General features: G+C 36.5%; 1 protein-coding gene across 3 annotated transcripts in view; it reads left to right on the top strand.

Annotated features, from left to right (window-relative positions):
• Positions 1-17,169, top strand: part of ANKRD13C (ankyrin repeat domain 13C) — an 88,005-nt gene that overhangs the window by 48,699 nt on the left and 22,137 nt on the right. For all 3 annotated transcript variants that reach the window (XM_021942956.2, XM_021942955.2, XM_021942947.2), the window contains exons 7-9: positions 3,599-3,743; positions 7,868-7,999; positions 11,540-11,701. In XM_021942956.2, coding sequence (XP_021798648.1) covers positions 3,599-3,743; positions 7,868-7,999; positions 11,540-11,701 — 439 coding nt within the window. The remainder of the gene's footprint in view (positions 1-3,598; positions 3,744-7,867; positions 8,000-11,539; positions 11,702-17,169) is intronic.

Genomic DNA, 17,169 nt, shown 5'->3' with positions numbered 1-17,169 from the left:
CAGAAGTTTTTAAAAATCAGCTATTTCAGAGAAATTTATTGTTTAGTATTTTGAATTAGTGAAGCAATAACTTTTAGTTGGAAGTAAATTCTAGGATATTATTCTTAAGCAATAGAATTTGGTTAAGGTAGATTTTTTTTGTTTTTTGTTTTTTGTTTTTTCTTTTTTTAACTAATAAAGATGGAGTCTCACTATATTGCCCAGGCTGGTCTTGAACATACAGACTCAAGTGATTCTTCCACCTTGGCCTCCCAAAGTGCTGGAATTACAGTGTGAGCCATCACACCCAGCCTGTTTTTTTTAAAAAACCTCTTCAGGTGTTTCTAATTTTAAAAGTGCTCATGTACCTTAAATGCATTGTCATTACAGAAAACTTGGAAAATACAGAAAAATAGAAGAAAAATTAAGTAGAAAAGGATTTTTGATGTGGATTTAATTCAGCAGCCTTTTGTTAGCAATTATTATGGTTTCATTAATTTAGACATTTTTAATATAGGTGCTTGCCAAAGATGATAGGCAATTTTGGAGGATACTATTATCTTCTATGTGATACTTTAAAAAGTTAGTTTTAGGCCAGGTGTGGTAGCTTATGCCTGTAACCCCAGCACTTTGGGAGGTTGATACAGGTAGATCACTTGAGTCCTGGAGTTCAAGACCAGCCTGGGCAACATGGCAAAACCCCATCTTTACAAAAAAATATTAAAAATTAGCTGGGCAAGGTGACACGTGCCTATAGTCCTAGCTACCTGGGAGACTGAGGTGGGAGAACCACCTGGCCCCAGCAAGTTGAGGCTGCAGTGAGCCATAATCATGACACTGTACTTTAGCCTGGGCAACAGAGTAAGACCTTGTCTCAAAAAAAATAAAGTTTTTATTCTGTTTGAGTCCTAGGTTTAGGCAAAAAGGATTCTCTTTGAAAAAAATTGCTTCACATTTATATATGACTTTTTAAAGTAAATGTTTTGGTACACATTATATAATAAGTATAGGTAATAAAACCAAAAAGGTTAAAACACAACCTGGGCAATATTATGAAATCTTGTCTGTTCAAAAAATACAAAAAATTAGCTGGGCATGGTGGCACACACTTGTAGTCCCAGCTACTCAGGAGGCTGAGGTGGGAGGATCACCTGAGCCCAGGAGGTTGAGGCTACAGTGAGCCGAGATTGTGCCAGTGTATTCCAACCTGGGTGATAGAGTGAGACCCTGTCATACACACACAAAAGTTAAAACAGGAACATGAGGGTAAAAGCCTGGGGGAGAAAAATTGTGAGAGAGGTTGTAGGTTAAGGGGAAATTACTATAACTTAGCAACTCAGACATGGGGCTTACTAGTAACTGAGGATGAAGGACAAATGTGATAGGTTCTAAAGCTCTCATCAAACAAGGCTTACCAGATTAATGGAGAGGATAGCTTTTAGGATGCATGACAAAAGGTTTTTTGCCTAGGTGATAAGAATCTAAAGGAAAAAATCTGTTAACATTAAATTAAAAACTTGCTATTTTAAATGTCATAAGACAATTTTTAACACCATTTTAATAAAGCTAAATTTTAAAATATATTCAAAGAGAAATCTTTAAGTTTACTTTTATCTCATGGCAGCCATGTAATCATTTGAAATGTCTTCTCTGGTATCAAAGAGAAACTAATACTTCAGTAGAAATAGGAAAGTGTGAGCAACATTATTCTTGAGAGTACTAACAAAGATTTTGACCATAAATATAAATAATTAAGAGGTAATCTGTAATCACTGATTGAAAGTATATTTGCACACTTTCCAGGATTTTCTTGTCTGAAGTGAAGCCTTTAGTTCCCTTTTTCAGTGTTATTTGGCATTTTTTTCAGGCTTTCGTCTTAAAAATAATACTTTCTATTCAAATATTTGCATTTGTATAAAGAAATTCTTCTTCATGGCTAATTACATGGGAAAAATTAAAAATATTTAGGTTCATAGGCTTAAAGCCAAGGACTAGTGAGTACTTTAAAATGCCATCGTGATAATTAACATTATTTATTGAGGCATATGTGATGCAGCTTACCAGGTCATCTAATATGTCAGGGAAATACAGAAAATGTATTACCCTTTTTATTGTAAATTGTAGAAACACGGATGAAATAAAAATAGGCTGTATTAATTTATATAACTGGGAAGTTTCTATGACTAATTTTACATATCGTTAGATCTAAAATCTCAAAGGTCACCATGTCAGTCTGTCTTTGTCTTTCTTTATCTGTCTTTCTGTGCATCTCTTTACTCACCTTTTCATCACCACTCCTGGCAAACCACTACCACTTTCACCTATGATGGGCAAGCAGGGAATGGAGGCAGAAGACTGTTTTAGCCCATTTCTTCTTTTATGTAGAGCATAACATTCCCTGATAGCTGAAGCTTGGAGCCCAAATAGTGCACTTACATATAGAATGATCTGTTCCTTTTTGGTATTATCAGGAGCCCACATCTTACAGAGATAGGGGAAGAGTCCTTTTTAATACTATTTTCTTTTAGGACACATGCTCAAGCAGTGATAGGTGCTATTTAATAGTATAGCTGAATTCTAGCTTCTGGGAGTGGACTAAAAACTAGATTTCAGCTATAAAGCAACAGACAAGGTCCCCCCACCCCAGCCCCCGGTGAGTTGATGCGTTACTTTTTTAGGGCTTCTTGATACATAAGGTAACCATACTTCCCTCTTTGCTCTGGCTCACCCCTGTTTTCCTGGCAGAATTATCAATAGTGTCACTTTCATTCTTAGTTGTTATTAATTTTGATGATAAATTCTATGTAACCCTAGTTATTATTTTCATGCAGCATGTGAGGCATGTTTTATTTCTGTTTTTCCTGTGTAGGGAAACCAAGAATACCAACTCATTTTGCCTTGTCTGTGATAAGAACTGAAAAACATACAGAGTAATGAATTATTACAGTTGCATTAGAAATTCAGTAGCCAGGGTGGATCTTTCACGGAGGCTTAAAGGAGCTTCCTGGGGATGTGACCAGCATCTCTTGACAGTGGGGCCAACCAGTTTCTTGGGTTTAGCAGCCATTAGCTAGGGTGATCCTGATCTGGTGATTTATAAAGCCATGTGCAAGATTGAAGCACTTCAATGTATTGTAAGCTTTCTATTTTCAGTATTTTTCCTAATTTCAGCAAGTAGTGCTTTGTAGAATGTTGTTTGAGACTAGCACATTAGGCTGGACCATGACGGGTCCAGGTTACCAAAGAGCACAGTAAACACACAGATGTGTGAATCCATGAGTATTAGATACAGAATGATCTGTAAGGTTTCCAGGGTGTGGAGATGTTGGCTGGGAAAGAGAATACTAGTCCAAATCTGAGAAGTCAAATAGAATGGCCAAGAATTTAAATGGTTTATCAAGTTGAAGGATAAAGCAAGGTTTGGTATCAGATGGTTAGGCATTAGTCTTTTGGTTTTTAACAAAATATTTTAAATTTAGTTTTTATGTATAAATTTGACTTTGCAATATGGTATTAGCATCTTGGTTTGAGTTTAGAAGGAATAAAGCTTATTTAATTATTAGTGAAGTTTTATCAAAATTATATTTGTCAGAGTTTCTCATCTACCCATGTTTCACAGGCTTGACACAACTCTCATAGACTTTACTGACATGAAGTGCCAACGAGGGGATCTAAGCTTCATTTTCAATGGGGATGCGGCACCCTCTGAATCTTTTGTAGTATTAGACAATGAACAAAAAGTTTATCAGCGAATACATCATGAGGTAAGCATGTTGTCTTATCAATATTCCTTTAAATTGTTAAAAAAAAAAAATCTAGGTTTTTAGCCAAACCTCAGTATAATTTGCTTAAAAGCTTAAGGTATAATTGAGATGGTTTGCTCCTAAAGCTATAGTTTCCTGACCACTAGCTTTCTTTTCTTTTTTCTTTCTTTTTTTTTTGAGACTGGAGTCTCGCTCTGTCACCCAGGCTGGAGTGCAGTGGCATGATCTAGGCTCACTGCAACCTCTGCCTCCTGGGTTCAAGCAATTCTCCTGCCTCAGCCTCCAGGGTAGCTGAGACTATAGGCGCCCGCCACCAAGCCCAGCTAATTTTTGTATTTTTAGTAGAGGCTTTGTTTCACCTTGTTGGCTAGGTTGGTCTCAAACTCCTGACCTCAAATGATCCACCCACCTTGGCCTCCCAAAGAACTGGGATTACAGGCGTGAGCCACTGCTCCTGGCCTATTTTCATTTTTTTATTTCTATCCTCTGGTCTCCATCTTGACCAGTCCATTGAGTCTGCTCAGAATTCAACTGATTATCTCCTAGATCAATGAACTCCAACTTCTCTTCATTCTCATTTATAGTTTTCATTTGTTGAACCTGTGCTGGACCTTTACCATGTATTATCTTTTTATCTTACCTTCTTTTAATGTTGTTGACAATCTTTATTTTATTTCCTTAATACAAATACTTCTTTTGGCTCTGTCTGCAGTCTTACTTTTCCTAACTCTTTGGCTGCCTTTCCTTTCTGTGTCCTTTCCCTCTTCAAGTACAACATGATTTTCCTTCTCTCATGCCATATCTTTGTGTTGAAAAACCATTGATAGGCCCTTGATATGGTTCTCATTTTTACAAACTGCCAGAATAATCCCTTCCATTCCCACAGTCCTATAGGTTGATGATTTACAAATACATGTTTGTGTCCCAGACAGTTCTGAGTAGAGGCTTATGTGTTTAAATGCCTAGTGGATATCATGTGTGTCTCCCAGGTACCTCAAAATTCACCTTATTTAAAACTAACCTTACTACTTTTCCTCAAAACCTGCTCTTTTTCCTGTTTTTCCTCTTTTGATGAATGATGTCATTCTCTTTTCAGTCAGAAACCTAGGAGTTATTTCTGGTATCTTTTCTTGTACTGTATGTTTTCTCATCAGAGTACATATCTGGTCATTTATTTCTCCTTAATGTCTCATAATTATTCCTCTTTTATTCACACTGTCACTACTGTAATTTAAATATTCATTATTTCTCAACTGGACCATTGGAAAGTCTTATAAATGATCTTCCTGGCTCCCTTCTTGTCTGCTTCTAAATTATCCCACATGTTGGAGATACACTGAACTTTAGAAACACATTTGTGAAACCTTACTTACTTAAAGATACTTAAAAAGTTCCCCATTACCTAGAGTGAAATCTAATCTCCTTAGCATGGCATGTTTCCTTTTGTCACTTTAGTTTTGCTCACCTTTCTAGCCTTTTTCTTACCTTGCTATTTCAGATACCATCATACTGCGCTCTTGGCAGTTTGCCAGATGTACCAGGCTATTTGGGCCTTTATTCCTTTTTTCATATTCTTTCCACTTCCTGGAATGCTTTTCTTTTTGCACCCTCACACCTGTCGGGCATGCACTTGGTGTTACTTTCTCTGCCGCCAAATGACTTTTGTTGTCCTTATGCTCCTATTAAATTTGGAACCATAAAACTTCTAATGTTACATTTACTGACATAGCTTTTTACCATTCTGTTAGTCTAAGCTCCTCAAGGGCATGGGGTTCTTTTTGTTGTATTCCCTGGTATCTAATACAGCATCAGTACATTCTACGCAATAGGTTGGTAAACTCTTTCTGTGAAGGAAGAGATAATAAATATTTTTAGATATTAAAATATGTTCATGGGCCATATGGCCTCTGTCACAACTACTCAACTCTGCTGTTGTTAAAAGCAGCCACAGACAATATGTAAATAAATGAGTTTATTACCTTATGCTTTAATTCATAAAAAGAGGCAACTGATTATAGTTTGCTTACTCCTATATTAGACTCTCAGATATTTATTAGTTTGACCTCTTACTTATGAAATTACAACAGGATAGCCAACTAGGCAATAAGTGAATTGGAAATATGGTCTTGAAAGAGAAGCTAGAAGTTAAGGCTAATAGTGCGTAAGTATTTGCGAATGTCATAGTATTACCAAAGAACTGGTATTAAGGCTACCAGTTTTAAGGTATTAAGGTATGTATGTATACATACATATATGTGTTATGTATTTTATAATGCCTACAATACAGGAAAGATAGATTTTGAGCAGTATTCCTTTGAGCAGAGAATACTTGTTTTTTATCCTAATATGTATGTATAAGTAATAACTTCATTAAATGTTGAAGCAATGTAATTAATTAAAACAGCAGATTTTTTTGTGATGTGGTTAAGAGATAGTCTCTGATTTATATAAGAATTCTGTTCCAAAAGTTTATTGAAAATAGGATGTTTGAAATGTAAGGCAAATTTGCTTATAGACAATGGGTTATATAGTGTTCAGTTTCCAAGCTAATATGTAAAATTCTAGTTGATTCATAATGTATTTGAAGTATAGTGTTTAATAGTTCTGTTTAACTACTGCAACCAAACTTTTTTTTAAAGAAAATTGTGTTCAGAATTAATTTGGGTTACCAGGAATACATTTTCACTCATTACGGCTTTAGCAGTAATACCAAGATTTTGCATTCTTTACTTGTAGGGGTAGAGGAAATGGTACTGTCCCAGGCCCAAGCTATTGCTATTGTTTTTTGTTGTTGTTTTGAGACGGAGTCTCTCTCTGTCTCCAGGCTGGAGTGCAGTGGCATGATTAATCTCGGCTTACTGCAACCTCTGCCTCCTGGGTTCACGGCATTCTCCTGCCTCAGCCTCCTGAGTAGCTGGGACTACAGGCGCATGCCACCATGACCGGCTAATTTTTTGTATTTTTAGTGAGATGGGGTTTCACCATGTTAGCCAGGATGGTCTCTATCTTCTGACTGTGAGCCGCCTGCCTCTGCCTCCCGAAGTGCTGGGATTATAGGCGTGAGCCACTGTGCCTGGCTGCCATGGGTATTGTTTTTAGAAATTCAGAAAGGGACTATATGTAGATTAAAGTTAGACGGTGAAGAATAGGAAATGGGCCTCTTGGGAACCTAGGAATAAGGAGGTATGGAGAATGGCATCTCTAACTATTGTAAACCCTATTCTTCAGACGACTCCCTAGGTTTTGCCTTTTTTCTTCCTTTTAACGTCTTAAATATTAGTTAGGATATCTCTCTTGGCCTATTATGGAATAGAATCTCATCTTATACCTGCTCACTTACTTTTCTATACTTGATCATTTAGTCTTCTGTCCCTGAAGCAAGCACAAAACTTTCCTTTTTTCTCATATAAAAAATAATTATTGCTCAATTATTATATACCAGCACTAGGGAATATGTACAGGATAAAACCTGAAGCATGGCTACTCATTAAGTTTAGAAATCATGGTTGATATTTATGGATTCCTTTCCATTTTATAAGGAATATAGAAAAGATCCCTTCTTATTTATTTTCCTTCCTTCCCTCTCTGCTGCTTCCCTTCTTCTATCCTTCCCTTCTGTTCTCTCCTTCCTTTCTTTCTTCCGCTTAGAATTTACTGGGAAAGAAAGGCTGAAATGACAGTGGTGGATCTTTGCATTAAAAAGAACTAAAGTAAGATTCATCTGTGTTGAAAGAAAAATATTCTTTATCTAGGCTTTTTTTCAGATCTGTCAACTTAATTCTTAAAGTAGTTTTTAAACATTGCTTTATGGACTATATAGTTTTATAATGGGTAATCTAGTACTGCTTCCATTACATATCTATAACAGGGTAAGAGTACTATATTTCATGTGTCCTGCTTTTGTAGATTCATAATTAGTCATAATGCTAACTTACAGAAGATATTAATATGTACAATTTAAACATCTAATTCTTTTTAGGGTAAGTAGCACTTCACATTATTTAGAAACTGTCCTTTTTGTCTTTAAAAATTTGTAACATTATAATTGTTGATATTTTCATATGTAGCACTAAGAACTTTTGAAAAACCTAGATTTTTATATTTAACTTTTGTTCCGATCCCAGGAATCAGAGATGGAAACAGAAGAAGAGGTTGATATTTTAATGAGCAGTGATATTTACTCTGCAACTTTATCAACAAAATCAATTTCTTTCACGCGTGCCCAGACAGGATGGCTTTTTCGGGAAGATAAAACAGTATGTGCAAATCTAGATTTTTAAACTTTAAGCATTGTTCGGTATTTAGTATTTCCAAAATAATGTGATGAAATGCAAGAAGTAGCTTACAACATTGTCTCCAAGTAGTTTTTTTTCTCTGTTCCTTGAATCCAGATAAGGAATTATAATGGATGGTTAGAGTCAGAATGTGTCCTTAGAGAATTCAGGAAAGAAAACTGAGCTCATTTGAATTCTGTGTCAGGAAGGACTCTTACTGCTAGCTGCCTTGTTATTATACAGGGAACAATGTTTTCACATGATTCCACACTTCTAGTGCTTTATTCCATAAGAAGACTACAAAAAGGGATAAACTTGACTATTTCTGTGAACCTGTTTTTCTCCCTACTTTAGACTTCTCATTTACTTAGTATTTGTTTCTTGTATTCTATACGTATGACTAAGATTAAATAACCTTACATTTCTGCAACACTGTAGAAATGTTAAATCAAATCTCAGTGGAAGTTTCCCCATTAGTATAAATTATTTCCGTAATTCCCCATTGTATCTGTCAGCAAGAGGTTATATAAGACCATTCAAATATATATTCGAAAAATTTTGAGGCTAGGTGCGGTGGCTCATGCATGTAATCCCAGCATTTTGGGAGGCTGAGGCCGGCGGATCACTAGGTCAGGAGTTCGAGACCAGCCTGGCCAGCATGGTGAAAACCTGTGTCTACTAAAAATACAAAAATTACCCAGGTGTGGTGGTGCATACCTGTAATACGCAGAAGACTGAAGCAGGAGAATCGCTTGAACCTGGGAGGTGGAGATTGCAGTGAGCCAAGATGGCGCCACTGCATTGCAGCCTGAGACAGAGTGAGACTCAGTCTCAAAAAATAAATAAATAAATAAATAAATAAAAATTGAAGGAGCTGTATGAAGAAGCATTTTTATAAACTTTTAAATTTAGCAATAAGTAACTACATCAAGTCAGCGTCAAGATTGACTTCTATTAAAAATTATTTTTATTATATACAGTGAAATGAATATATTCTCACTGGAGAAATAAAAAAAATAGCCTTATTAGGGTTCTCTGAGAAACAAAACCAATAGAGAGAAGGGGAGTGGGGAGAGGAGAGAGGAAGAAAAAAGAGTAAGGGGGAGAGGAGAAGAAGGAGGGAGAAATTGATTTATTTTGAGGAGTGGTTCATGAAACCGTAGGAGTTGGCAAATCTGAAATGGAGAGCAATCTAGCAGGCTGGAAATTTAGTAATGTGTGGATATTGTGCTCTTGAGTTGGAAATGTTCAGGCTTGGCCTCCTGGGTAACAGAGCAAGACCTGACTTTACAAAAAATGTAAAAATTAGATGGCTGAGGTGGCACAAGCCTATAGTCGCAGCTGCTTGGAAGGATGAAGTAAGACGATTACTCGAGCCCAGAAGGTTGAGTCCACAGTGAGTGATCACACCACTGCACTCTAGCCTGGGTGACAGAGCAGACCCCTGTCCAAAAAAAAAGAGAAAAAGAAATCTGCAGGCTGGAAACTCAAGCAGGGTTTCTGTGTTGCAGTTTTGAGGTAGAATTGCTTTTTTTTCCCTGGAAACCTAAGTTTTTGCTCTTAAGACCTTCAAACTGATTAGATTAGGCCCACCCACATTATGCAGGGTAATTAGCTCTACTTAAAGTCCATTGGTTGTTAATCACATCTAAAAAATACCTTCACGGCAACATCTAGACTGGTGTTTGACCAAACACCTGGCATCATAGCCTAGCCACGCTGACACATAAAATTATCATACAACTGTATACATAAAGCTAAAAAGCCCTCCTTGGCCACTGCCCACAGTCCCACATCCTCTTGTAGAACGTCACCAGTCTTTATATCCTCCAGACCTTTTTTATGCTCTCAATACATAAATATGAACTCATAATAGTAGATAGCCTTTTGTTGCTGATGCTTACTTTTTCATAAAGTGTCATATCGTATCTACTGTTTTGCAGCTAGCTTTTCTTCCTCATTCTTTAGTATGTCTTAGAAGTCTTCTCTTACCAGTACATGTAGTGCTAGTTCACTCTTTTTAGCAATTGTGTAGTATTCTATATGATGTATATACTCTAACTTAACTTATTCAGTCTTGTTTTTGGACATTTAAATGAATAGAAACATATTTGTGTTCAGTTTTCTGCCATTATAAATGACATGTTTATCATCCTTTTACATGTTTTTGCCAATTATAAGTAGCAAGAAATTAAGTGGCTGGATAATGGGGAATACACTCTTAACATTTTGTTGATATGATAATTTACATTTACTAAGTGGTTTTTCATTATAAGGTTTCAAAAACTGATAATTACCCCCTGGTTATTTCCCAGCCACAGATAAATTCTGTTAGGAAATCTAAGCTCACTGATTTTCCTCTCTAAGCCTAATGGCATTATAGCATTCTCAGTTGTGAGGTCCTACATTGCAGTCCATTTGTTGGCTTTAAAGTCTTATTTGTTTGTACTTTGTTCTTCTGGGCAGCATTAGATGGATCACTTCAAGAGAAGATAAAAATTGAAACTGCTAATCATCTAGTCCTACTGCTAAGCAGCTCAAAGCTCTTGAAGCATCTAGGTGATCTTCTTAAATCTTTGACAGGTAAGGAGGGAGTCAGTAATGCCTAAGGTTCCCATTTTGTAGGTAGAAACAGGTACAGAATGCTTTGCTTTTTTTGCAAGTGGACCGGAACACAACTCTGAACATGTAGTTTTGGAGTGTCAGTAAACAGCAGCAGGGTGGAGACATGTGATTTGCATGCAGATAGAAATGGGAAGCTTGTTTTCAGTAAGTTATTTATCTTTTTTTTTTTTTTTTTTTAAGTAAGGTATTTCAAACTGAATACCTGTGGGTCTGAAAAAGGTAAAAGTTAATGTTGAAGGTTTAAGAGGACTTTGTTGAAAGGAAGTAATGACTTTTCTTGATGTCCTTTACACCACTTGAGTTTCCCTAAAACACTTTAATTGTATTGGTGAGCAAGGGCATTCTTTTCTTTGTTGAAAACAAGCAGCTATAATTTGAAGTTTGGTGCCTGTTAGAGAATAGAGAATTTGAAGACGTCATTAATTCTGGTTGTACTAGAGATTCTTATGTGATGTGTACTATTTCTTTTTATTCCACTCTTTTTCTATCTATAAAATGGGAACAGTGTTATCCCTGACCCCTCCTTGTTACTTGTGATATTTGACTGCCAACTTAATAGTTTTGAGATAGCTTTGTGCTACTTGGGAGTAGGATCTAAAGAAATGCTATGTGGCAATTTTATTTAAAATCATTTGCAAGTTAACTACCATACATTTTTGTGTGTTTTAAATTTCTCTTTACTGATTTGAAATGTATGCTTTGTATATGTTTTAACTTATTGAATAACTTAGATGTATATATTGTATAAACCTAGAAAATGCAAAATAATTTGATAATTTCAAGTACCAAAGGAATATTTATTTTTATCTACATGTTACATGTTTATGGAAAAATATATTACCTTGACACTTTTTTTAACCTAAAAATTTTACTTTTAAATATTTGGTTTTGTTTTAGGAAAGAGTAGGAAACTTTTTGGCAGACTTTTATCTGGTGAATGGACTTGTTTTAGAATCAAGGAAAAGAAGAGAACATCTCAGTGAAGAGGATATTCTTCGAAATAAGGCCATCATGGAGAGTTTGAGTAAAGGTGGAAACATAATGGAACAGAATTTTGAGGTACAATTTTTAATTCTCCTAATTTGTAGTTTTCTAAGAAGAGAGGGGATAGATTTCATTCTTGGTGGCATTCAGTAAGTATATAAATATACTCACAGCTTTTATTTACGATGTGTTACCTTTTTCTGTGAATCTTCATTTTGTTGATGTCATTATTATGAAGAAGATAAAAAAGAAAAAAATGGCCTTTGGGATTTTTTTGTGAATCTGTACTTTATCTTTGAGTCTTCATTAATAAGTAGATTAAAAGTTTAAAACCTAATGTTATTATTATTATTTTGAGACAGATTCTTGCTGTGTTGCCCAGGCTGGAGTGCAGTGACTCAATCTCGGTTCACTGCAACCTCTGCCTCCTGGGTTCAAGTGATTCTCCTGCCTCATCCCCCCAGGTAGCTGGGATTACAGGCCCTGCCACCAGGCCTGGCTAATTTTTGTATTTTTAGTAGAAATGGGGTTTTACCATGTTGGCCAGGCTGGTCTCAAACTCCTGACCTCAAGTGATCTGCCTGCCACGGCCTCCCAAAGTGCTAGCATTACAGATTGCGAGCCACTATGTCCAGTGTTATTTCTTTATTTATTTAGAGACGGAGTCTCCCTCTGTTGCCCAGGCTGGAGTGCAGTGGTGAGATCTTGACTCACTGCAGCCTCCGCCTCCTGGGTTCAAGCGATTCTCCTGCCTCAGCCTTCCGAGTAGCTGGGATTACAGTCGCTTAATTCTTTCTACTTTGCTAATCAAAATCCACTGCTTTGAAGGCCCAGCTAAAGATCTACCTACTTTATGGTGTCGTCTCTGACTTATACCTTCCTATATATTTTTTGTTTAGCATATGTTTACTGAAAGCCTGCTATATGCAAAGAAATGTGTGACAGTAAGGAAAGGGGAGGGGAAATTAGGAAATAAAAGATGTGTGAGACATGGTAACTGCTCCTTAAATCTTATTCCTCTGTGAAGTGAATTAGATGCATTCTTAAATTTATTTTTTATTTGTATAATTTTAGATTTCCAAAAAAATACTAGACTCATACAAAGAATTCTTGGACACTTTCATCAAGATTTCCCAGATGGGCCCGGGCATGGTGGCTCACACCTGTAATCCCAGCACTTTGGGAGGCCAAGGTGGGCGGGTCACCTGAGGCCAGGAGTTCAAGACCAGCCTGGCCAACGTGGTGAAACCCCGCCTCTAAAAAATTAATTGGGCATGGTGGTGCATGCCTATAATCCCAGCTACTCGGGAAGCTGAGGCAGGAGAATCGCTTGAACCTGGGAGGTGGAGGTTGTGGAGCCAAGATTATGCCATTGCGCTCCATCCTGGGCAATAAGAGCGAGACTCCGTCTCAAAAAAAAAAAAAAAAAAAAAAGATTTCCCAGATGTTAACATTTTACTGCCATTTGTATAGCACTGGTTTTCAAACTGCGATATAGGGATCCTTTAGTAGATTATAAGAAATTAATTTAGTGGGCCATGACTACTTTTTTCCTTTCTCCCCCTCAGTTGTGGCAATACTGAAAAAAATAGTATTTATATGAAAATGGTAGGCCAGGCACAGTGGCTCACACCTGGAATCCCAGCACTTTGGGAGGCCAAGGTGGGAGGATTGCTTGAGTCCAGGAGGTAGAAACCAGCCTGGGCAACAGAGCAAGACCCTGCCTCTACCAAAAAAAAAAAAAAATTAAAAATCAGCTGTGTGCAGTGGCATGAGCCTGTAGTTCCAACTACTTGGGAGGCTGAGGCAGGACAATCACTTGAGCCCAGGAGACTGAAGCTGCAGTGAGCTATAATCATGCGACTGCCACTGCATTCCAGCCTGGGTGACACAGTGAGATCCTGTCACCAAAAAAAAAAAGAGAAAAATCAGAGCACATTATACATAATGAGAGTCATTACTACTACTTCATGAAGCAATAGTTTCAAGAGTGTGTGTGTGTTGTATAAACATGCATATGTGTGAGTGCCAGATTTTAAATAGTGAGTCACAGTTATGGAAAGGTTGAAAGGCTGCTACAAGGAGGCTTGAATTCCTGGAATGTTTAGTGCTTTCCCTATAGTATTGTCCTGGATTCTATGTTTTAGTGATGGTCAAACTTTCCAGAATAGTATGCCAGGTTTCAACTAATTCATGGTAGTACTATGTTTGTCAGTAAAACATGTTAATGCTTAGATCATGTATCGAGTGAATCAACCATAGTTTAGTTGAGTACATTATGTAAAATGTTTAAAATTGTGATCATGCCACTTTAGTGTGATCCTGTCCCCTTCCTGCCACATCTCATCTGTGCTCCTCATTTTTCTTCTGACTTTGGGAGAAAGCTTCACCAGACTTCATTTTCCAGGAGCCTGCTAGTGTTTACTGATCTCTCAGTCAGTAGGAAATACAGGCCAAAATGTACTCAGGAAATAGAAATGGAGATGAATTAATAGCAGGAATGCTGAGCTCAGTCTTTGACAGGGCTGCTATCTTCTCCCATTGTTGACCAGACAAAAGCCCATCTCTTTGGACTTATATTGTGATTTAAATTTTATTAGAGTTCTTTTGAAAAAAAGTGATTTTGTTGTGTTGGTCGTTATTGCTACTTTTTTAAAAATTTGGGCAACACAGGCCAGGTGCGGTAGCTCATGCCTGTAATCCCAGCACTTTGGGAGGCCAAGGGAGGCCAAGGTGGGCGGATCATGAGGTCAGGAGATCGAGACCATTCTGGCTAACACGGTGAAAACCCGTCTCTACTAAAAATACAAAAAAAAAAAAAAAAAAAAAAAAGAATTAGCCGGACGTGGTGGCGGGTGCCGGTAATCCTAGCTACTCAGGAGGCTGAAGCAGGAGAATGGCGTGAACCTGGGAGGCAGAGCTTGCAGTGAGCCGAGATCGTGCCACTACACTCCAGCCTGGGTGACAGAGCAAGACTCTGTCTCAAAATAAATAAATAAATAAATAAGTAAATAAATAAATAAAATTTGGGCAACAAACTAATTTGGGATAAGTATATGGAAATAAGACTTTATAGAATGCCGTTTCATGGACTATTTGCCGGTTGCCTCTTTTGGTCTGATTTATGTACATTTAAATTTACGATACACACCTTGATTTTCTTAAGGGCAGAGATTGTAACCGGATGTACTTGAATAGTTAAAGAGGTCTTTAAGTAGCATTTTAAGCAGCTGTAGTTTTGCAAGGTGAAATTAAAACATAGTTTAATGCCAGATAACTACATAGTGGAACAAATTAATATTAATTACATTAAATAATTAAGCTTTCAACTTCTAATCAGAAATTAAAGGAAACACTTCCCATATGAACCATAGGATTTTGAACTTTATAGTTGATGAATATTTAAATTCAATTTGTCAGTTTCTACAAAAGATAAAAAATCTGGTGGGATTTTGATTGGGATAATAATGTTGAATCGGTAGGTAAATCAATTTTGACATAAAAGCCTGTTTGGATTTTTTTTAATTAAGCTTTTTATTTTGAAATAATTATAAATTCACATACAGTTGTATGAAATAATACAGGGATTCCACGTATGCCTCACCCAGTTTCCCCCAATGGTAACATCTTACCAAAGTGTAGAACAATATCAGGGCGAGGATATTGGCATTTGTAGTCAAGACACAGAAGATGTCTACCACCATACGATCCCTCATGTTCCTCTTTTTTAGGCACATTTGCTGCCCCCTTAGCCTCTCTCTGTCCCTTATGCCTGGCAACCACTAATGTGTTCTTCCATTTCTTTAGTGTTGCTGTTTCAAGGATATTCTGTAAATGGAATCATATAGTTAGCCTTTTGAAATTGGCTTTATAGTTAGCCTTAGCCTTTTGAAATTGGCTTTTTTTTTCACTTAGCATAATTCACTGGTGATTTATCTAAGTTGTATGTGTCAATAGTTTGTTCTTTTTTTTGTTGAGCAGTATTTCATGGTATCAGTGTACCACAGTTTGTTTAACCATTCACATGTTGAAGAACATCTGGGTTGTTTTGGGCCATAATGAATTAAGCTGCAAAAAACATTCACACATAGGTTTTTGTATGAATCTAATATAAGTCTTCATTTTTCTGGGATAAATGCCCAAGAGTGCAGCTGCTATGTCATATTGTAGTTAGCTGAATGTTTAGTTTTATAAGAGACTGCCAAAGTGTTTTTCGTTTCTTACATTCCCATCAGCAGTGTATGAATGGTCCAGTTTTTGTACATCCTTGCAAGCTTTTGGTATTGTCATTATTTTTTATGTTACTCATTCTGATAGTGTTTAATGTGATCTCATTTTGATTTAATTGCATTGTCCTAATGGCTAATGATATTGAATGGTCATCTCTTCATGTGCTTATTTGCTATCTGTATATTCTCTTCTGTAGCATGTCTCTTCATGCCTTTTGCTCTTTTCCTAATTGGATTTTCTTTTTTTCATTATTGTTGAGTTTTCAAAGTTGTTGTTGCTTTTGAGACAGGATCTTACTGTTTTGGTCAGACTGGGGTGCAGTGGCACAATCTTGGTTCACTGCAGCCTTGACCACCTCAACTCAAACAATTCTCCCAACTCAGTCTCCTAAGTAGCTGAGATTACAGGCATGCATCACCATGCCCAGTTAACTTTTTATTTTTATTATTATTATTATTTTTGTAGAGACAAGGTCTTACCATGTTGCCCAGACTGGTCTCAAACTCCTGGGCGACTACCTCAGCTTCCCAAAGTGCTGGGATTATAGGTATGAGCCGTTATGCCTGGCCCAAAGTTCTTTATATTTTCCAGATGTTAATTCTTCATCAGATAGATGTTTTGCAAATATTTCCTCTCACTCTGTAGCTTGTCTTTTCATCTTCTCAAAGTGGGCTTTCATTGAAAAATAGTTTATCATTTTGATGACATCTAATTCATCAGTTTTTATCTTGTGTCACATGCCAAATCTGAGAAGTTTTTGCCTAGATCCAGGTGTCTAAGATTTTCTCCTGTGTTTTTTTCTAAAAGTTTTATATCTTTATATTTTACATTTAAGGAAATTACCAGTTTGAGTTAATTTTGTGGAAAGTATGAGGTTTAGGTGAAAGTTTTATTTATTTTTTTTGCCTTGGATGCCCAGTTGCTCCAGCATCATTTTTTGAGAAGTCTATTCCTCCTCCATTGTATTGCCCGCTGAGGTTTGTATAGGGATGCTGTTGAATCTATAGATCAATTTGGGGAGACTTGATATCTTAACAATATTGAATATTCTGTTTGATGAACATGGTGTATCTCTTATTTAGGTTCTCTATAATTTCTCTCAGAAGTGTTCAGTGTATAAATATTACCATATTTTATTAAATTTATCTTGTAAATTTTTAATATTTTTGAGGTTATCCTAAAAGATTGTCTTTAAATTTCATTTCCCAGTTTGTTTTTTATATATAAAAATAAATGTGATTTTTATATTTCTACATTTATATATTCTATAGTCTTTTTATTTTATTTTATTTTATTTTTATTTTTTGTTTTCT

The sequence above is a fragment of the Papio anubis genome, chromosome 1 (assembly GCF_008728515.1).
Source record: "Papio anubis isolate 15944 chromosome 1, Panubis1.0, whole genome shotgun sequence".
Lineage (NCBI taxonomy): Eukaryota > Metazoa > Chordata > Mammalia > Primates > Cercopithecidae > Papio > Papio anubis.
This window is presented reverse-complemented; position numbering and strand designations above follow the sequence as displayed.